The sequence below is a fragment of the Dermochelys coriacea genome, chromosome 24, assembly GCF_009764565.3.
Source record: "Dermochelys coriacea isolate rDerCor1 chromosome 24, rDerCor1.pri.v4, whole genome shotgun sequence".
NCBI classification, from domain to species: Eukaryota; Metazoa; Chordata; order Testudines; family Dermochelyidae; genus Dermochelys; species Dermochelys coriacea.
In genome coordinates, this window is record NC_050091.1 from 14,197,123 (window position 1) to 14,214,054 (window position 16,932).

Here is a 16,932-nt window from a genome sequence, read left to right on the forward strand (position 1 = left end):
TACTTTCTCGTCTGTTTGTGTGTGAACAGTGAAATTGGCCTTAAAACACTGTTGTTGAAAGCAGCTTACAGATCGGCGTGAAAGGATTAGATAAAACTTTACCGACATTTACCAGTAAAAATCTAATCCTTCCCTGCTTAGCTCTAAGCTGCTTTCCATGGCAGGGGTTTCCAAGTGGAATCTCTGCTCCCGCTCACATTCACCAATTGCTAGCAGTTACTGATCTCCAAATATTATTTTTTTTGCCGGCCTGTTGCCTTTTTCCACCCCTGTGAAATCTCTGCTGTGAATATGGGAATGACTGAAATTTTAAAAAGGCTAAATGTGGATGATTTCAGAGATGGATCAAGAAGTAAAAGCAAGAATTTGGGGGGATATTTTCCACATCATTTCAGAAACTAGCATCTAACGAAGGAAAAAACCCTCTGTCTACTCAGTCCTTGATTTACCCTGGTTACCTGCCCATCTCTTTCCCCGGCGTGCCCCGTTTGAGTCACCCCCCTGCCCACCCCTTCCATCTCTGACATTGCAAATGTCAGCGGCTGAGCAGCCTCAGCCCACTGGAGCCTGGTGAGGGTCAGCGACGAAGCAACTTTGGGCAGGGAGCGTTTTATAGCACTGCAGCCCCAACACCCCCAGAAATGGAGCGTGAGCTCCCACAGCTGATGTGATCAGAACCGACTCCCCTGCTCTAATTGGTCATCTCCCCCTCCTCCCAGCACTAGGAATAGAACCCAGGAATCCTGACCCCCCCCTTCCCTGCTCTGACCCACTAGACCCCACTCCACTCCCTGAGCTGGGGAGAGAACCCAGGAGTCCTGCCTGTCTTTGACACTCACCCCAGGGGAGCGGGGGGGGGGGGGAATGGAGGGTGTTGTTGAGGGGCCAGAAATCACCAGATGGAAGGCTTGGAGGACAGGCCCTTTAATCTCCATGGAAGAAGTGGGGTTCAGCCAGGGGCCCCGTGGAGGAGAGAGGAGGGTCTGTGTGGAGGGGGGGCAATTGATGCAATGGGGGTTTGTGGGAGCCCAGAGTGACATATACACACAGCAAGGCTCATCCCCTCCAGCAGAGGGCAATCGGACAGATGGACACACACACACAAGTTCACACCCCCACGATGCTGCAGGCTCCATCCAGCCCTTCCAGCTCCCAGCTCTATCCCTAGGGGGCGGTGTGGGCCTCACACTCGGCTATAGGAGGATCCCGGGGTGAGCAGCATTACTGCACCTGGGGGGCGGGGGCAGAGGAGAGAAATGGGCTCAGGACCGTGATGGAACCAATGGAAGCATCATCCACTGGTCCCCAGCTGCCCCGCCCCAGAGGTGGCTTCATCATCTCAGTGGTGGGGAAGCCATCCCCATGTGGCGTTATGTGTGGCTGTTCTCCAGCTGCCCCACCCCAGAGGTGGCTGCATCTCAGTGGTGGGCAAGCCATCCCCATGTGGCGTTATGTGTGGCTGTTCTCCAGCTGCCCCACCCCAGAGGTGGCTGCATCTCAGTGGTGGGCAAGCCATCCGCATGTGGTGTTATGTGTGGCTGTTCCCCAGCTGCCCCACCCCGAGAGGTGGCAGCATCTCAGCTCACAGAGCCCTAGGTGCGCTCACCAGTTCCAAGATACAGGAAGAAGGACAGCCAACCCAGGCCGTAGGACCAACTGTAGGAGAGCATTCCTGACATGACAATCTGGCAATCAGCACTGGTGAACACGGCCAGCGCGATCATGGCACAGACACCTAGGGCCAAAGGGAACAGCATGGACACCCCTTAGTGCGGCCCACACGCAGTCCCAGGGTCCCTGCCCCGTCCCACCACCGGGGGATCTGTTAGAGCCCAGGGCAGGATCCTAGGGGAGAGGGGCCTCTCCCCAGGGCTGGCTGGGAGTGATCCACAGTATCCATAGAGCTGTGGGACCCGGGGGCAGGGAATGGCCAGCGAGGAGGGGACCCTGTGGGCGCAGTACCTGCACTGAAGCTGCCCACGGTGGAGATCAGCATCAGGGACACAGAGCGAAAGTGGGAGCAAAAGAAGGAGGCGATGAGAGCGAAGAAGGAGAGAAACCCGGCGAACATGGCCAGGATCATGAAAAACCTGGTGGTGTGGAAGAAACCTGTGGGGCGGGGAAGGGGTTAAATCAGTAACTGCACAGAACCCAGGAGTCCTGACTCCCAGCTCTCTAACCCACTAGACCCCACTCCCCTAGACCCCACTCCCCTCCCAGAGCTGGGGAGAAAACCCAGGAGTCCTGGTTCCCAGCCTCCACCCCGCTCTAACCCACTAAACCCCACTCCCCTAGACCCCACTCCCCTCCCAGAGCTGGGGAGAAAACCCAGGAGTCCTGGTTCCCAGCCTCCACCCCTCTCTAACCACTAGACCCCACTCCCCTCCCAAAGCTGGGGACAGGACCCACAGCTTCCTTACCTGGTACTCTGGTTAGATGCAAGATGCAAATCTGCTGCACACAGATCTTCCACAGCCCAAAATGCCTCCCCTCTGCTTCAGTAACCTTCACCCAGTTGTCTGAGACCAGGGCCACCACCAGCAGCACCAGACTGAGCAGAGCCAGGATGACGCTTGCGATCCGGAAAAGCACCATCACTGAGGGATCACTGGAGCCTGATCCTCAGGGGGAGGGAGCTGCTGGAAAGCCAGATGGGAAATAGGGATGATCACAGACCAGCCTCTCCGTCCCAGGTAGGGGAGAAGGCAAAGAACCAACAAGAGAGCAAGAGAGGGAGGAAATGAAAGATGCGGGGGGAGGCATGACCCCAGTTGTCCCTTCGCACTGGCCGGGGTGGGAAGGCAGGGTACGAATAAGCATCTGCAGTGAAGGGAGACCTGGGATGGAAAGAGAGCGAGATCTAGGCTTGCCAGTTTGGCTGGGACGTATTCCTGGAGGTTTCATCACATGAAACAATAGTTCATTAAAGGTTCATTATTCCTGGAGACGCCGGGACAGTCCCAGAGTGGGGGGAGCGACCCTAGCGAGATCCCACCCAGTCCACGGATAGAGAGAACCTGCAATTAGCCTGATTCAGCCTCAAAACAGTTTACTGACGCAGAGCTAAGGCTGCCTGGGGGCGGGATCTCGGGCCCTTCCCAAATGCCAAGATCAACCAACCTCTGCAGACCAGGAAATACAGCACTTGGGTCCACGCCTGTGTGCCACCTTCACGCTGTCTTTTTGTGCCATGCCCCCTTCACCCATAACACAACCTCCCTCCTCACCTGTGCCATGTATTTAACAGGAGCTGCCTGCCCCCTCCTACAGTCAAGTATCCCAGTCTCTCCCAATGACCGGTCCCTGAGATCTCCCTAACACAGTCTAGGAAGGCAGCAAGCCGGTCCCTGGTAGCAAAAAGATTTTAGAAGCTGTGAAACTCAGCCCGGCGGCTTCATTTTACAGCTCTTTCAACACCTTCCCCTCATATTCCCAACACCATCTAACTCACCTTTCACTTCCCCTTCTTTAAACTTACAGACCAGGTTCCTCTCCTGCCCCACAGCTACCAATCCCCATGGCAGGATAAGCCAACACCCTGCTACGGACACACACTACGCAATGCAAGGAGTTCAGTTTCCATCTGCTGTCGATCGACGTCGATTTCCCCATATCCACCAGGGCACTGCATACCTCGAAATAGCACCCGGGAACCCCTGGTTCAGCGCAGTTAAGATGGGTTTTATACAATGCATGCCACATGAGATATTGTTTAAAAAGTCTTGCTCTGTTGAACATTAATACCCTGTTGGATTGTGCGTGCTAGCCTTGTATGGGGAGCTATGAAGTTTTGCTACGTGTGTGTTATTGAAATAAATTGTGACGTTGGGAGCCTACCGCCGGCCTTTCAGTGGCAACAAAGGAGCAGCAATCACTGGCCAGACAGGAGATCATGGCCAATCAAGAAGAATCCACACTCCTCAGAGGGGGCACATATGCAGTGGGGAGCTGCCTGACCCCTATGTCATAGCAAGGATCTTTCTAGCAGCTGGAGGGAAGGATAAATGAGGGTCGGTGACATCACCACTTGGCATCTCCCCTCCCCCATCTCAACACCTGGAAGATCGTCTCAAAAACAAAGACTTGGGAACTGAGGAGATTGGTCCCAGGCTGAGAGGGAATCCAGCCTGTGTATCAAGAACTGTGAGCTGCCTGTAACATCTATTTGGCTGAGAAACTGCTTGATCCAAATCTTGCTTAGTCTGCAGAATTTAGACGGCGAATTTATTTTTATTTCTACATAACCATCTCTGACCTCTAGGCCTGGTACTTATGATCACTTAAAATCCAGGTCTCTGTAGTGATAAATCTGTTTTATATTTTACCTAAAACAGTGTGTTTTGGTGGAACTGCTCGGGGAATCTTAGCTCAGGTTAACAAGGGCTGCTGCACGTCCCCTACCCTTTGACAAAGTGGTGAACTAATTAGTGAGCTTTCACTGTCCAAGGTACTCATGAGCAGTATCAGATGGTATATTCTGGGGTGCAAGGCTTGGGGCTGAGGTGAATGGCTGGTGCCTCTCTCTGTGTGATTCATGAGTGGCTCAGGAAGCCTTCATGCAATTTAGCTGGTTGTGGGGCTCCATCTGCTGGTGGCTGAGTGATTGCAGTGCTTGGAGGGGATTGCTGCTTGTGACCGGCACAGCTTTGTGAGAGACAGCCCAGGCTGGAAAGTTAAGTGGGCACAGTTCCCGGTTGTACTCTGAGGATCACGTCACACCCACCGAACCGTGAACCGACATTTCCATCTATGATGATCAAAATTGACCAATAGACAAAGTAAGAGGAAAGCTGCCCTGGGCACAATTGGAGTTTGATTTCAAGGTATTTGCTGGATGTATGTTGACATGCAAAGCTGCAAGTTTGAGTTTTAAGGGTGGGAAAGTTTCACTTTCTGAATCACAGCATCTACCGTCATAAGAACATAACAGCTGCCATCTCGGGGCAGACCAATGGTCCATCTAGCCCAGTATCTTGTCTCCAACAATGACCAGCAATGAGCAGGCTTCCGGGGTGTGTGCACAGAACAAGGTAATTTTGGAGAGATCCACCCCTACTTCCCCTCCCAGCTTCTGGCAGTCAGAGATTTAGAGGCTGCATCCCTGATCATCTTGGCTAATAGCCATCAATGGACCTATCCTCCAGGAATTTATCCAGTTCTTTTTTTTTTAACTCAGTTACACTTTACAACATCCCCTGGCAATGAGTTCCACAAGTTAACAGAGCCTTGCTGTATGAAAAAGCACATCCTCTTGTTTATAGTGACCATGCTGCCTGTTCATTTCACCAGGTGACTCCTGCTTTTTTGTATTGTGGGAAAGGGTAAATAACGCTTCTCTAGTCACTTACTCCACCCCCTTCCTGATTTTATAGCCCTCAATCATATCTCCCCTCAGTCACCCCTTTTCTAAGCTGAACCACCCTACTCTTTTTAGTTTCTCCTTGTCTGCAAACTGTTCCAGACTCTTGCGCATCTTTGTTGCCCTTGTCTGAACCTTTTCCAGATCCACTATCTCCTTTCTGAGATGGGGTGACAAGAACTGGAAGTATATAGTGGAACTGACATTAAATAATTATTGTCCGACCCTCCCCTATTGTCTGATTCCACCCCTGCTATAACTTCCCACAACTATGAACATTTAAGTAAATAAAAATTGGGGAAAAAAGGCTTAAACCCCATAACTGTGTGCAATGGGGAACATTTAAATTTATGAAAGTAGGGGGAAATGCTTAAAAATAAACATTGATATTGTCTATCAAAAGTATTTAAAAAATAGAAATCGAATTCTGCCAAGATTGGACATACTGGGTCTCTCAAGGTATGCGTTCCCCTCTTTCCTTGGATCACACGCGTGGGGGGTGAGGGCAGTGAGAGGGGCCCATATACACCTCCAGATTACCCCAGACCACCCCAGATCACAACCACAGCTCTGTCAAGATGCTCCATCTAATCCCTCCACCCTGAAATGCAGCTGGGCTGCATACCAATAATTCCCCATGGCTACTGATAGCCCCAGGGGCAAAGATAAGGTTGTCTGGGCATTTATCTTCCCTCTGCATTTGCTGGCTTGCAGAGGACTGAGTTTGGCTGAACTTGATGCTCTGCAAGGGCACAAGATACCCCTGGGCATCCATAACCCTGCGTTAACCAATGTTTTTTCCATTCAATATGAAAAGATCTCAAAGAGGCTGGCAGATGTGCCCATCAAGCGGACTGAGTCCAGTGCAAGGAGCTCACTGAGCACCTGCCAGGAGCGAGGACAAAAGCATATCCGGCAAATCCCTGCTCTCTGAAGCAGCTGACGATCCTGCACGGCCATCTTGAGGGGGGGATGTATGAGTTTTAGACTGGAAGCAGAGTCATGAAACAGAGCCAGGCACAGCTTAACAAGGAGAAAGGTGAAGGGGCAACTTGATCCCAGTCTATCAGCACCAACATAGGGAACAAATGTTTAATAATGGGGCTCTTCAATGCAGCAGACAAAGGACTAGCAAGAGCCAATGACTGGAAGTTGAAGCAAGACCAATTCGGACTGGAAATAAGGCGTCAATTTTTAACAGGGAGGGTACAACCACTGGAACAATTTACCAAGACTCATGGTGGATTCTCTATTGCTGACAATTTCTAAATCAAGATGGGATATTTTTCTAAAAGATTTCCTCCAGGAATTATTTTGGGGGCAGTTCTCAGGTCTGTGTTATCTAGAAGGCCTGATTAGATTATCACAATGGCAGCTGGGAATATGGGCCTGGTTTTCCAAGCTCCAATCCGCTGTTCTCTCCACAAGGCCACATGGCCACCATGTGATTGCTAAGCACTGGGTTGCCAGGTGTCCAGTTTTCAACCGAATACCTGGTTGAAACGGGACCCTCCTCAGCCTGGTGTAAAATGAGTGAGTGAGCGAGTGAGGGTGGGGGAAAGCAAATGACAGAGGGAGGAAGGGACTGGGGTGGAACCTCAGAGAAGGGGCAGGGCAAGGGTGTTCGGTTTGTTCGGTCAGGAAGTTGGCAACCCTACGGGTGGCTGCGCCGCATGCTTCATGGCAGTGGAATGGGGTGAATGGCCATGCTTTGAACCACCTGCAACGTCATTGCCCACAAGGCTGGAAACAAAAATCTCTGACCAGGTCTGTGCCCCAGAAACAGGGCAGTTTTAGTATATGATGGTTACAGGAACTTTAAGCTTGTGAGAAAGGCTGATGTATTCCTCTCCTTCCCCCATCCCCTGCTATATGTAGCCCCCTTCCCACCACCATCTCCAGCTCTCTCTCCCCTTCATAACTCCATTAAGCCATCACATCTTTAGAAGTCAAGTATGCACAAAAAACCCATTGGGAGAATCTCTGAACTTGAAGAAGTTGGTTGGGGAGTGCCAGGGGCTGTATCTCAGCAAACTAGTGCCAATGACCCCACATGTAAATCATTAACTCTCCTCCATGAAGAACAGCAAATTGGCAAGGCAATCAGAGAGAGCATGGGGATTTTAGAGCACTTAGAAGGAATGGCCTGAAAACAGAAAGCGGCTGTTAACTTTAGTATAGTTGGCACCTTGCTATAATACATAGATTGAGTGGGTGTGTCTGGGGATAGAGAGAGAGATGATAGCTAGACAAGGTAGATAGAGGGGGGTGTAAGGGGATGGCTAGATAGAGGTGTATAAATAGCTACTTAAATTAGCCCTCACCTGTTCTCTGCTTCACCTCCTCCCTCGAAGGACTAATTCCAGCCCAGATCGGCTCCCCTGCTGACTCCACGAGACAGGTGGGTGCCCCGGAGAAAGGTGTCTATTATGTGCAACAGACCCTGCTGCACATCCTAAGTTTTATTTCCTTCTCACAGCCCACAATCCCCACCCCATCAGCCAGCTCCAATGTTGCTGAGCGACGCTGAGCAAGAGAAACCGCCTGATCATTGAACCCAGGAGTCCTGACACCCAGCTCCCTTCTGCTCTAATCCACTAGACCCCACGCCCCTCCCAGTGCTGGGGATTCAAGCTGAGTGCCCTGACTCCCAGCTCCCCCTGCATTAAACCCAATAAACATATTCCCGCAAGGCTGGCATTCTAGATCTGAAAACACAAAAAGACAGAGAACTCACCACCGCTCTGGGGAGTGTATCTGATTTCTAACTGGAATGAGCCTGGCTTGGGCGTCCAGCTGCTGGATCTTGTTTCTGCTGTTCTCCATGAGATTCAAGAGCTCTTGACGACCCGGGGTTTCCCGTCCGGGAAGGTCCTTATCCACCCTCCTTAAGTTACCTCTAGCTCATCTCTTTGACCAGCTCAGCAGATGGAGCTCTGTCAGGTCTGTCTCTCTCAGGCCCTTTTTGCTGCTCTTTGCCCCCTCTGCAGCTGTTCAACATCCTTTTAAAGACACGCGCACCAGAGCTGGATGCAGCTTCCCAGCATCACTCTCACCGGTGCCTTATATAGAGGTGAAAAACCCCTCCCCACCTCTACTGAGGACTCCCCTGTTTACACGTCCAAGGACCGCCTTGGTCCCTTTTTTACCCCATTGCACTTTGAGCTGCTAGGCAGTGACTAGTTACGTGGAAGAAGATATTCTCAGGGGTAAAAAAACGGATCACTGCTGGGGGAGTGTTGGGAGTTGTGGGGCACTGCTTTTTCATACTGCCTTTCATCCCAGCAGCTGAGAGTCATGGCTGTCACTGTTGGGGGAAACGGGGCAGAAAACAAGGGATGCTGCGAGGATGGGAAGCTCTGAAAACAGCAGCTCTTACCTAGGCTGGGGGCCTGGTCTGATCCCACTGCTGACACTAATCAAGGCAGTTCTGGCAGATAAACAATAAAGATGCACTCATACCATTCTGGAGCTGCAGCCCAGACTTGCATCAGTGCTCAGGGAGGAAAAGAAGCCAGGAGACAACAAATCTTCTGTTCAGATGAGGGGAAAGTCCACTGATAAGAAGGTTAGAGTAGGGCTGGGAGTCAGGACTCCTGAGTTCTCTCATTGGCTCTGGGAGGGGAATGGGGTCTAGTGGTTAGAGTAGGGGGGCGCTGGGAGCCAGGACTCCTGGGTTCTCTCATTGGCTCTGGGAGGGGAGTGGGGTCTAGTGGTTAGAGTAGGGGGGCTGGGAGTCAGGACTCCTGGGTTCTTGCATTGGCTCTGGGAGGGGAGTGGGGTCTAGTGGTTAGAGTGGGGGGGGGGGCGCTGGGAGCCAGGACTCCTGGGTTCTGTCCCTGGCTCTGTCCACATTTTATACCACTGGAGCCTTCCACTTTCTTTTCCAACCACAACAGAGAAACTTCCACTTTCCCTGGAAAACAGGAAGCCGATTGGTGTCTGTTCTCATTCACCTCTTCACCACTGGAAACTCCCCAGCCACAGGCCAAATGGGCCTGCTGGGTCAGAGTTAGAAGGACCACGACACCCGTGGCTCTGAGACCCCAGTGAAGGCCCTGTTCTAGCATTGGCCAGCTGGGATCTCAAAGCATCAGACGAGCCACTTAGCCCTCAGAGCGAGAAGAGGGTCTCTAAAGTGGTAGAACCAAGAATAGACCCCAGGAGTCCTGACCCCACTCCCCTGTCAGAGATGGGGATAGAACCCAGGACTCCCAGCTCCCCTACTCCCCTCCCCTCGATGTGGTGAGAACCCAGGAATCCTGGCTCCTAGCCCCTCCCACTCTAATCCACTAGACCCCACTCACTTCCTAGAAATAAGGATAGAACCCAGGAGTCCTGACTGCCAGGCCCCCTGCTCCAACCCACTAGCCCCTACTCCTCTCCCACAGCTGGGGAAAGAACCCAGGAGTCCTGACTCCTAGTCACTCTAACTACTGGACCTCATTGCCACCTACATAGCAAGTGTGTGGCCTTTATGAGCCAGGAAGGCTTTGTCACAGTTTCTTTCCCTCTTTGGAGCCACCTGCCACTCACATGCCTGGGAATATTGCCACAGCCAGCGAGGAATATAGTTCCGCATTAGCTGCCTGCTCTGACTAACCCAAGGGCTGGTGTTTGTAGAGTATAACCCCCAGGTTCTTTAAGGGGCACTTGAGTTTGTGGATTTTAGGGGCTGATGGGCCTTGCATACCCCCTTCTCCAGGGCCTGTAGCGACTGGCATTCAGGAGCTGTTGCCTGACCCCTCAGGCCTGAATGGCGGGTTTCCCAGAACACTGGCTTCCTCCAGAGCAGGACAGAGCTGCCTTCAGAGCTGACCTTTTGGGGTTTGAGACACTCTGTACCCCAAAGCAACACCATGGAACCCCCATTTTTGCCATGGTGATATAATGATGATGTGTTGTGTACAAAGTCTACCTTGTGAGGTATCATTTTAAAAGGCTTGATCTGTTGACCATTAATACCCTGTTGGATTGGATGTGCTGTCATTGTGTGAGGAGCTGTGATGTTTTGTTATGTGTGTGTTACTGAAAATACGTTGGGAGGTTGGGAACCTCCACAACCAGCCTTTCAGGTACAACAATGGAGCAGCCAGATGTGCTAATGGCCCATTAAAGGAACCGTACACAGGGGAGACTTCTCAGAGGGCGCACGTAGACCAGTGGTTCTCAAACTTCTTTACTGGTGACCCCTTTCACATAGCAAGCCTTTAAGTGCAACCCCCTTTATAAATTAAAAACACTTTTTTATATATTTAACACCACTATAAATGCTGGAGGCAAATTGGGGTTGGGGTGGAGGTTGACAGCTCACGGCCCCTCATCTAATAACCTCACGACTCCCTGAGGAGTCCTGACCCCCATTTTGAGAACCCCTGACATAGACAATAGAGGCTGCTTGACTCACATGATAGCAAAAGAGCTTTTCAGCAAGCTGGAGAAGCTATAAAAGGGAGAAGTGACATCACTGCTTGGCCTCACTCCTCCCACAATCCAACACCTGGAAACATGTCTGGAGAACATAGACTGAATGAGGCAGGTGGTCCCAGCTTGTGTATTAAGGAACACCATCACCACCATCAGGGTGAGACACGGCTTGACTCTGTTATACCAATAAAATAAAAACCAACAGGATCTTATTAAAGGTGAAAAGGCAAAATGCCACATTTATTGTGAATACAGAAAGAATCTTAGTAAGCAGTTAGTTATAGCTATAACATTCCATTCAATTTCATATTTATTCACACATTCATTCATACACACAGACACAGGTTCTGCAAGGTTGTTATCATAGTCACCAGCCTTAGAGTTGCTCATGCCAAGCCACTGGCCAGGTGGCCTGGACATGAGGAGGGAGAAGGGCCTTGTCAGATGCTCATCTGATGCTCCTGGAAGTTGGTTTGCAGAATCAGATCCCAAAGTTCTCACTTTCAAGAGTCCATTTTTATAGGAATTTCTTCCTATGCCAGTCTATGGGAATTGCTTCATCATGCTGTTGCTGACAGATGTTATCTTGTTCTTTGGTTCTCCCATCCTTGAGGCTGTTAGGTGGGTTCCAGTCTGCCCTCCGGGGGTCCTCTGATTGTTTCCACTTGACGCCTTCTTCAGCTGATGGACACTGGATTCTTAGGCTGGCACCTCCCTGATCATTCAATCATTATCCACACCAAGTATCCATCCACATACATCCTCTAGCTCTATTTTAATCACAATTGTTAACAAAGCGAGATAAATACAACAAAAGGGTGGGGAGTCTCTGTGTGCTGTTTCTGTTGTTACAGAGTATTGCTTTGAGTCTCTCTCTGTGTGAGTGGTTGTTGTTACAAAGTATTGCTTTGAGAACAGACTCTGTCTTAGAATGTACTAACATAATTAGCAGCTTGCAAGTTTCACACAGAGAGGGAGAGAAACAGTACCAAAAACCAAGAGACCTCTTAATTAGTAATACCCTGGAATTTAAACTATGGGGAATCAAACTCATTTGTGATTTTTAATACAGAACTTCTTTAATATGACCCAACAACTCAAATCTTGTCTAGTTTGTAGAACTCAGACTGAGATTTCACTTTTTGTTTCTCAGCTAACCAACTTTGATCTCTACACTCACTACTTATAATCACTTAAAATCCACATTTCTGTAATTAATAAATCTGTTTTATATTTTACCTAAAACAGTGAGTTTTGCTTGAAGTATTTGGGAAATCTGATCAGGAGCAAGAGCTGGTGCATTATCCTCTCCACATTGAGGGAGGAGTGGACTGGGTAATAAATTTACACTGTCCAGACTTCTGACCAGAGCAGGACGGTACATCCCTGGGGTCCTAGGTGGAAAGCTGAGGGGAAGTGGCTGGAGCATCTATATTGTTGATTCATTAGGGGGTGGGAGATCTTTCATGTGACTCTGTTGGGTGTGTCCCTCCCTGGGGATGGGCTGTGTAAGTGCAGGACCTGACAGAGGTTTGCAGCTTGTCACAGCATGACAGTGTGAGAGGGAACCCAGGTTGCTAAACCAGAGAGTTCAGCAGTACCCCAGTTCCAGGTTGTATCCCAGGAAACCTATGACAGGGCTTTTTAGGTGGTCTCAGTGGTCCTGGTTTTCCCCTGTTTCGGGGCAATCACAGCACCGGGGCAGGGGCCGGGCTCTGGAATGGGCCAAAATGCTCCGTGAGGGCATGGGCGAGATGCACAAAAATGTCAGTGATTTCAAGGGTTCGCAGACTCGAGCACTTCAGTACTGACCCGCCGCACGTGTGTCTCACTAGCTCAGCTGAGGGCCTGGCATTATTCGGCTCTCAGCTGTGCCTGCGGTTGGCGTAGGTAGGAATCCCCGTCTCTCTCCCTACTGCCCGGGATGTGTTTAGCTAGGGACCATGGAATCAGATGGCTCATATTCTCTCGGTAGTTATTTACAGCACTTAACCACAGCTGACTAGTGAGGACAGGCTCAGCTGTAAAGGGGTCTGTAGCTGATTGATTCCAGAGTGAGGTTCGCACAACAGGGCACTGATCTCTTGCTGTGTGTCTGGGCAGCACCTGGCATAGCAGGACCTGGATCCTTAATCCTGCTAGTATCCAATGGTGGGGAGTCCCATGGGTTAATTATTTGCTGAGTGGCAAATCTGTTTCCTTTGATCCGCCTTTAGCATGTTGTGTAAACACCGGCTGCTTTTCTGCCCCAGACTCCAGCTCTCCAAACCTCTTAGGGAAGGATGTTTTTTACAGTTTTCCTATTTTTCTGCACATTGGCCCCTAGCAGTCTTTAGATCCATTCTTGGAAACTGGGAAGTGCTGTTTGTCTTTCACGTCACACAACCAGCAGATTGGCCATCCCTGCACCATTAGCACTGACGCCGGGCAGAGTCACTGGGTGACTGGGGAGGGATCAAACACCCCTGGATGTTAGGGACGCCCAAACCCACAGAGAGAAATGCGGAGCTGGGAGCCAGGATTCTTGGGTCCTATCCCTAACTCTGAAGGGAGTGGGGCCTAGCGGGTTGGAGGAGGAGCGGGGCTGGGAGACAGGACTCCTGGGTTCTATCCCAGCTTGGGGAGGGTAGGGGAGGGGAGAGGAGAAGTGTCTAGTGGCTGGGGTGGAGGGCCAGGGAGGCAGGTCTCCTGAGTTTTATCACTGTGCGCAGTACCCCCTAGTGAGCAAGACAATGAACACTCCCATTCACTCTTCCAGCCCCTGCTGTTATAGGTCTTGGTTTACTTCCATCTGCAAAGTCTCCAGCTGCTTCGTGTCTTGTTTTGCTTCTTCTCGGCAGGCTGTAATTTCTGCAATGCCTTCGTTATTTGCTCCATCTTGGTGCCACAGGAATCCCAGCTCACAATTTTCTCTCCTTGGAAAGTAGACCCCTTGCTCACATCAACTTTACTCCTTTTTGACCAGACTGGTTCACCACTATTCAGAGTCTAGAGGATCCTGTCCACGCACAAGGGCCTGTTTCCCTGAATACAGCAGCAATCAAAGAGCTGGAGAAAGTTTCTTTGCTTGCAGTCCCAAGCCCCCTTCCAGCCAGCACTGTGCCCAATAGATCTCGCTCTTGCTCTCTCTCTCTCTCTCTCTGTTGGCCTTTCTGAGGGCCACATTCCCAGTGCTTGTTCTGGATGCCTCCTTGGCTTTCTGCTGCTGCTTGCCACAGAGACACCCCTTTCATCAAAGAGAAGGCAGTGAAACTCCTCTGCCCAGGTGTGCCCTTGTTCTGAGTGGCGGCTGCGATGGTTTCATCTATCTGGTTCTATCATCATCATCATCATCATGTTCCTATTACACCTCTGGTGTTTAGGGCAGTGATGAAGCTCCTCCGCTCCTGCCTGTGTCTGGCGAGTCTTTCCATGGTTCCCCAGCTCTGTCCCAGGTTTTTCAGCTCGGCTTCCACAGCTCTTCACCATGTTGTTTTTGGGCAGCCTCATTTTCGCTTGCCTTCTGATGTCCATCTTATTGTTGCTCTGGTGATGGAATCAAGTTCCATCCGAAGCACATGGCCAATCCATCTCCAACGCCTCCTGGCAATGATGGTGCTCAGATCCTCTTGGCTGCACTGTGTCAATCAGCGGCATATTGTTGCCTAGGCCGGCAAGGCCTAGGTCTAGGGTGGCAAATTTGCAGGGGCAGCAAATTTATAATAGCAGCCAGAGGCGCCAACTTCCCCCAGCGCCAGTGGGTGCTCGTGGCCCCTGCCCCAACTCCACCCCTTCCCCGCCCCCATTCCAACCCCTTCCCCAAAGTCCCCACCCCAACTCCACCTCCTCCCTGCCCCTGTTGGTCCCCTTCCCAAATCCCCGCTATGGCCCCGCCTCCTCCCCTGAGCGCACGGCGTTCCCCCCTCATCCCTCCTCCCTCCCAGCTGCACAAAGCTGTTTCACGCACAAGCGCTGGCAGGGAGTGGGAAGAAGCAGGACCCGGCGGCGCGCTCAGGGGAGGAGGCGGAATCAGAGCGGAGGTGAGCTGGGGTGGTGGGGCGGGGGGGCAGATGCCAGTGGATGCTCTGCACCCACCAACTTTTCTCAGTGGGCGCTCCAGCCCCGGAGCTCCCACGGAGTCGGCATCTATGGATGCCATGATTCTACCAATCATAGCATGTATTGAAACCACCAGTGACGGCGCGAATTTGTAAAATAACTAAAAACAAGTTCATATGGGGGCGGCAATTATTTCAGGGCCTAAGGGCAGCAAAATCATTAATCCGCCAATAGATCTTGGTTTGAGATTGTTCTGGGCCAAAAGAAACAGAAGATTTTTCTGAGGCAGGTTATAAGGAATGAAGACAGTTTGGACATGAAATCTGATGAGGTTCAACAAGGACAAGTGCAGAGTCCTGCACTTAGGACGGAAGAATTCCATGCACTGCTACAGGCTGGGGACCGACTAGCTAAGCAGCAGTTCTGCAGAAAAGGACCTGGGGATTAGAGTGGACGAGAAGCTGGATATGAGTCAGCAGTGTGCCCTTGTTGCCAAGAAGGCCAACAGCATATTGGGCTGTATTAGTAGGAGTGTTGCCAGCAGATTGAGGGAAGTGATTATTCCCCTCTATTTGGCACTGGTGAGACCACACCTGGAGTATTGTGTCCAGTTTTGAGCCCCCATTACAGAAGGGATGTGGACAAATTGGAAAGAGTCCAGCGGAGGGCAATGAAAATGATTAGGGAGCTGGAGCACATGACTTATGAGGAGAGGCTGAGGGAACTGGGATTGTTTAGTCTGCAGAAGAGAAGAGGGGGGATTTGATAGCTGCCTTCAACTACCTGAAGGGGGGTTCCAAAAAGGATGGATCTAGACTGTTCTCAGTGGTCGCAGATGACAGATCAAGAAGCAATGGTCTCAAGTTGCAGTGGGGGAGGTCTACGTTGGATATTAGGAAACACTATTTCACGCAGAGGGTGGTGAAGCACTGGAATGGGTTACCTAGGGAGGTGGCGGAATCTCCATCCTTAGAGGTTTCTAAGGCCCGGTTTGACAAGGCCCTGGCTGGGATGATTTAGTTGGGGTTGGTCCTGCTTTGAGTAGAGAGTTGGACTAGATACCTCCTGAGGTCTCTTCCAACCCTAATCTTCTATGACTCTATGATCCTCTATCCATACTGGTGACAGTGAGGCAATATTAAAGGTCATGATATTTGTCTTATACCTGGTTCTATAGAGGAGTTTAATTGTTCTTTATGTGTCTCAATAATGAAAAGGGGCTCTTTCAGCCACCAGTTTCGGGCCAAGTTTAAACCAACCCAGAGGCATAGGTCTGCGGGCGGGAGATCAGGGAGGGACCCTGGCAGTGGGGGAGTTGGCCATGTTGGGATGCCAGAGCGAGGGCAGTGTCTTTGTCTGATCTGTTTATTCTGCAGCCCCTTCCTCCCTTCCTCCCTTCCTGAGAGCAACAGACAAGCTGTGACAAGCCCCAGGTCTTCCTGTACTAACTCGTTGTCCCCCAGTCCAGCATCAGGGTGCCTGGGTTCTATCCCCACCTTTGGGAGGGGAGTGGGGTCTAGTGGGTTAGACCAGGGCGGACTTGGAGTTAGGTCTCCTGGGTTCTAGTCCCAGGACTGGGAGGGGAGTTTAGTAGTTGGTGGGAAGGGACGGGCAGGGAGTCGGGACTCCTGGGTTCTATTTCTAGCTCTTGGCCACTCCAGGGATGCTGGCTGGGAGACAACCTCCAGGCCTGAAATAGCTGGGGCACTAGAATGCCCCCCACCCCCAGTAGTGGGACCAGGGGGGAGGGGAGCTCAGGAAGCCTTACCCATGCCAGCTGATGCCATGTCAGACTCCCCACCCGGCTGCGTCTCATCCTGTCGCCAGGCATCCACGGTCACAGACTTCTGCATGCCAGTGTTGCCAGGCGAGGGTGCAACCTCACCCTACCTCCTCGGGTTTCACCAGCCCTGGGGAGGGGCAGGGGAAGAGAGAGAAAAGTAGGCAATGCAGCCACTTCTCAGGTGGGGAAGTTGGGGAACAGCTGCACAACAACGCCGCATGGGGACGGTTTGTCTGGGGTGGAGATGCAGCCACCTCTGGGGCAGGGCAGCTGGGGAACAGCCACACATAATGCCACATGGGACAGCTCACCCAGCACTGAGACG

General features: G+C 51.3%; 1 protein-coding gene across 1 annotated transcript; it reads right to left on the reverse strand.

Annotated features, from left to right (window-relative positions):
- Positions 1 to 1,183: 1,183 nt before the first annotated feature.
- LOC119848149 (protein NKG7-like) lies at positions 1,184 to 2,595 on the reverse strand. Its single transcript, XM_038383562.2, has 4 exons — positions 2,421 to 2,595; positions 1,963 to 2,109; positions 1,607 to 1,735; positions 1,184 to 1,230 (listed from the first exon to the last, which is right to left on the reverse strand). Exons 1-4 carry the CDS (start codon positions 2,593 to 2,595, stop codon positions 1,184 to 1,186), a joined length of 498 nt encoding a protein of 165 aa, XP_038239490.1.
- Between the last annotated feature and the right edge of the window lie 14,337 nt (positions 2,596 to 16,932).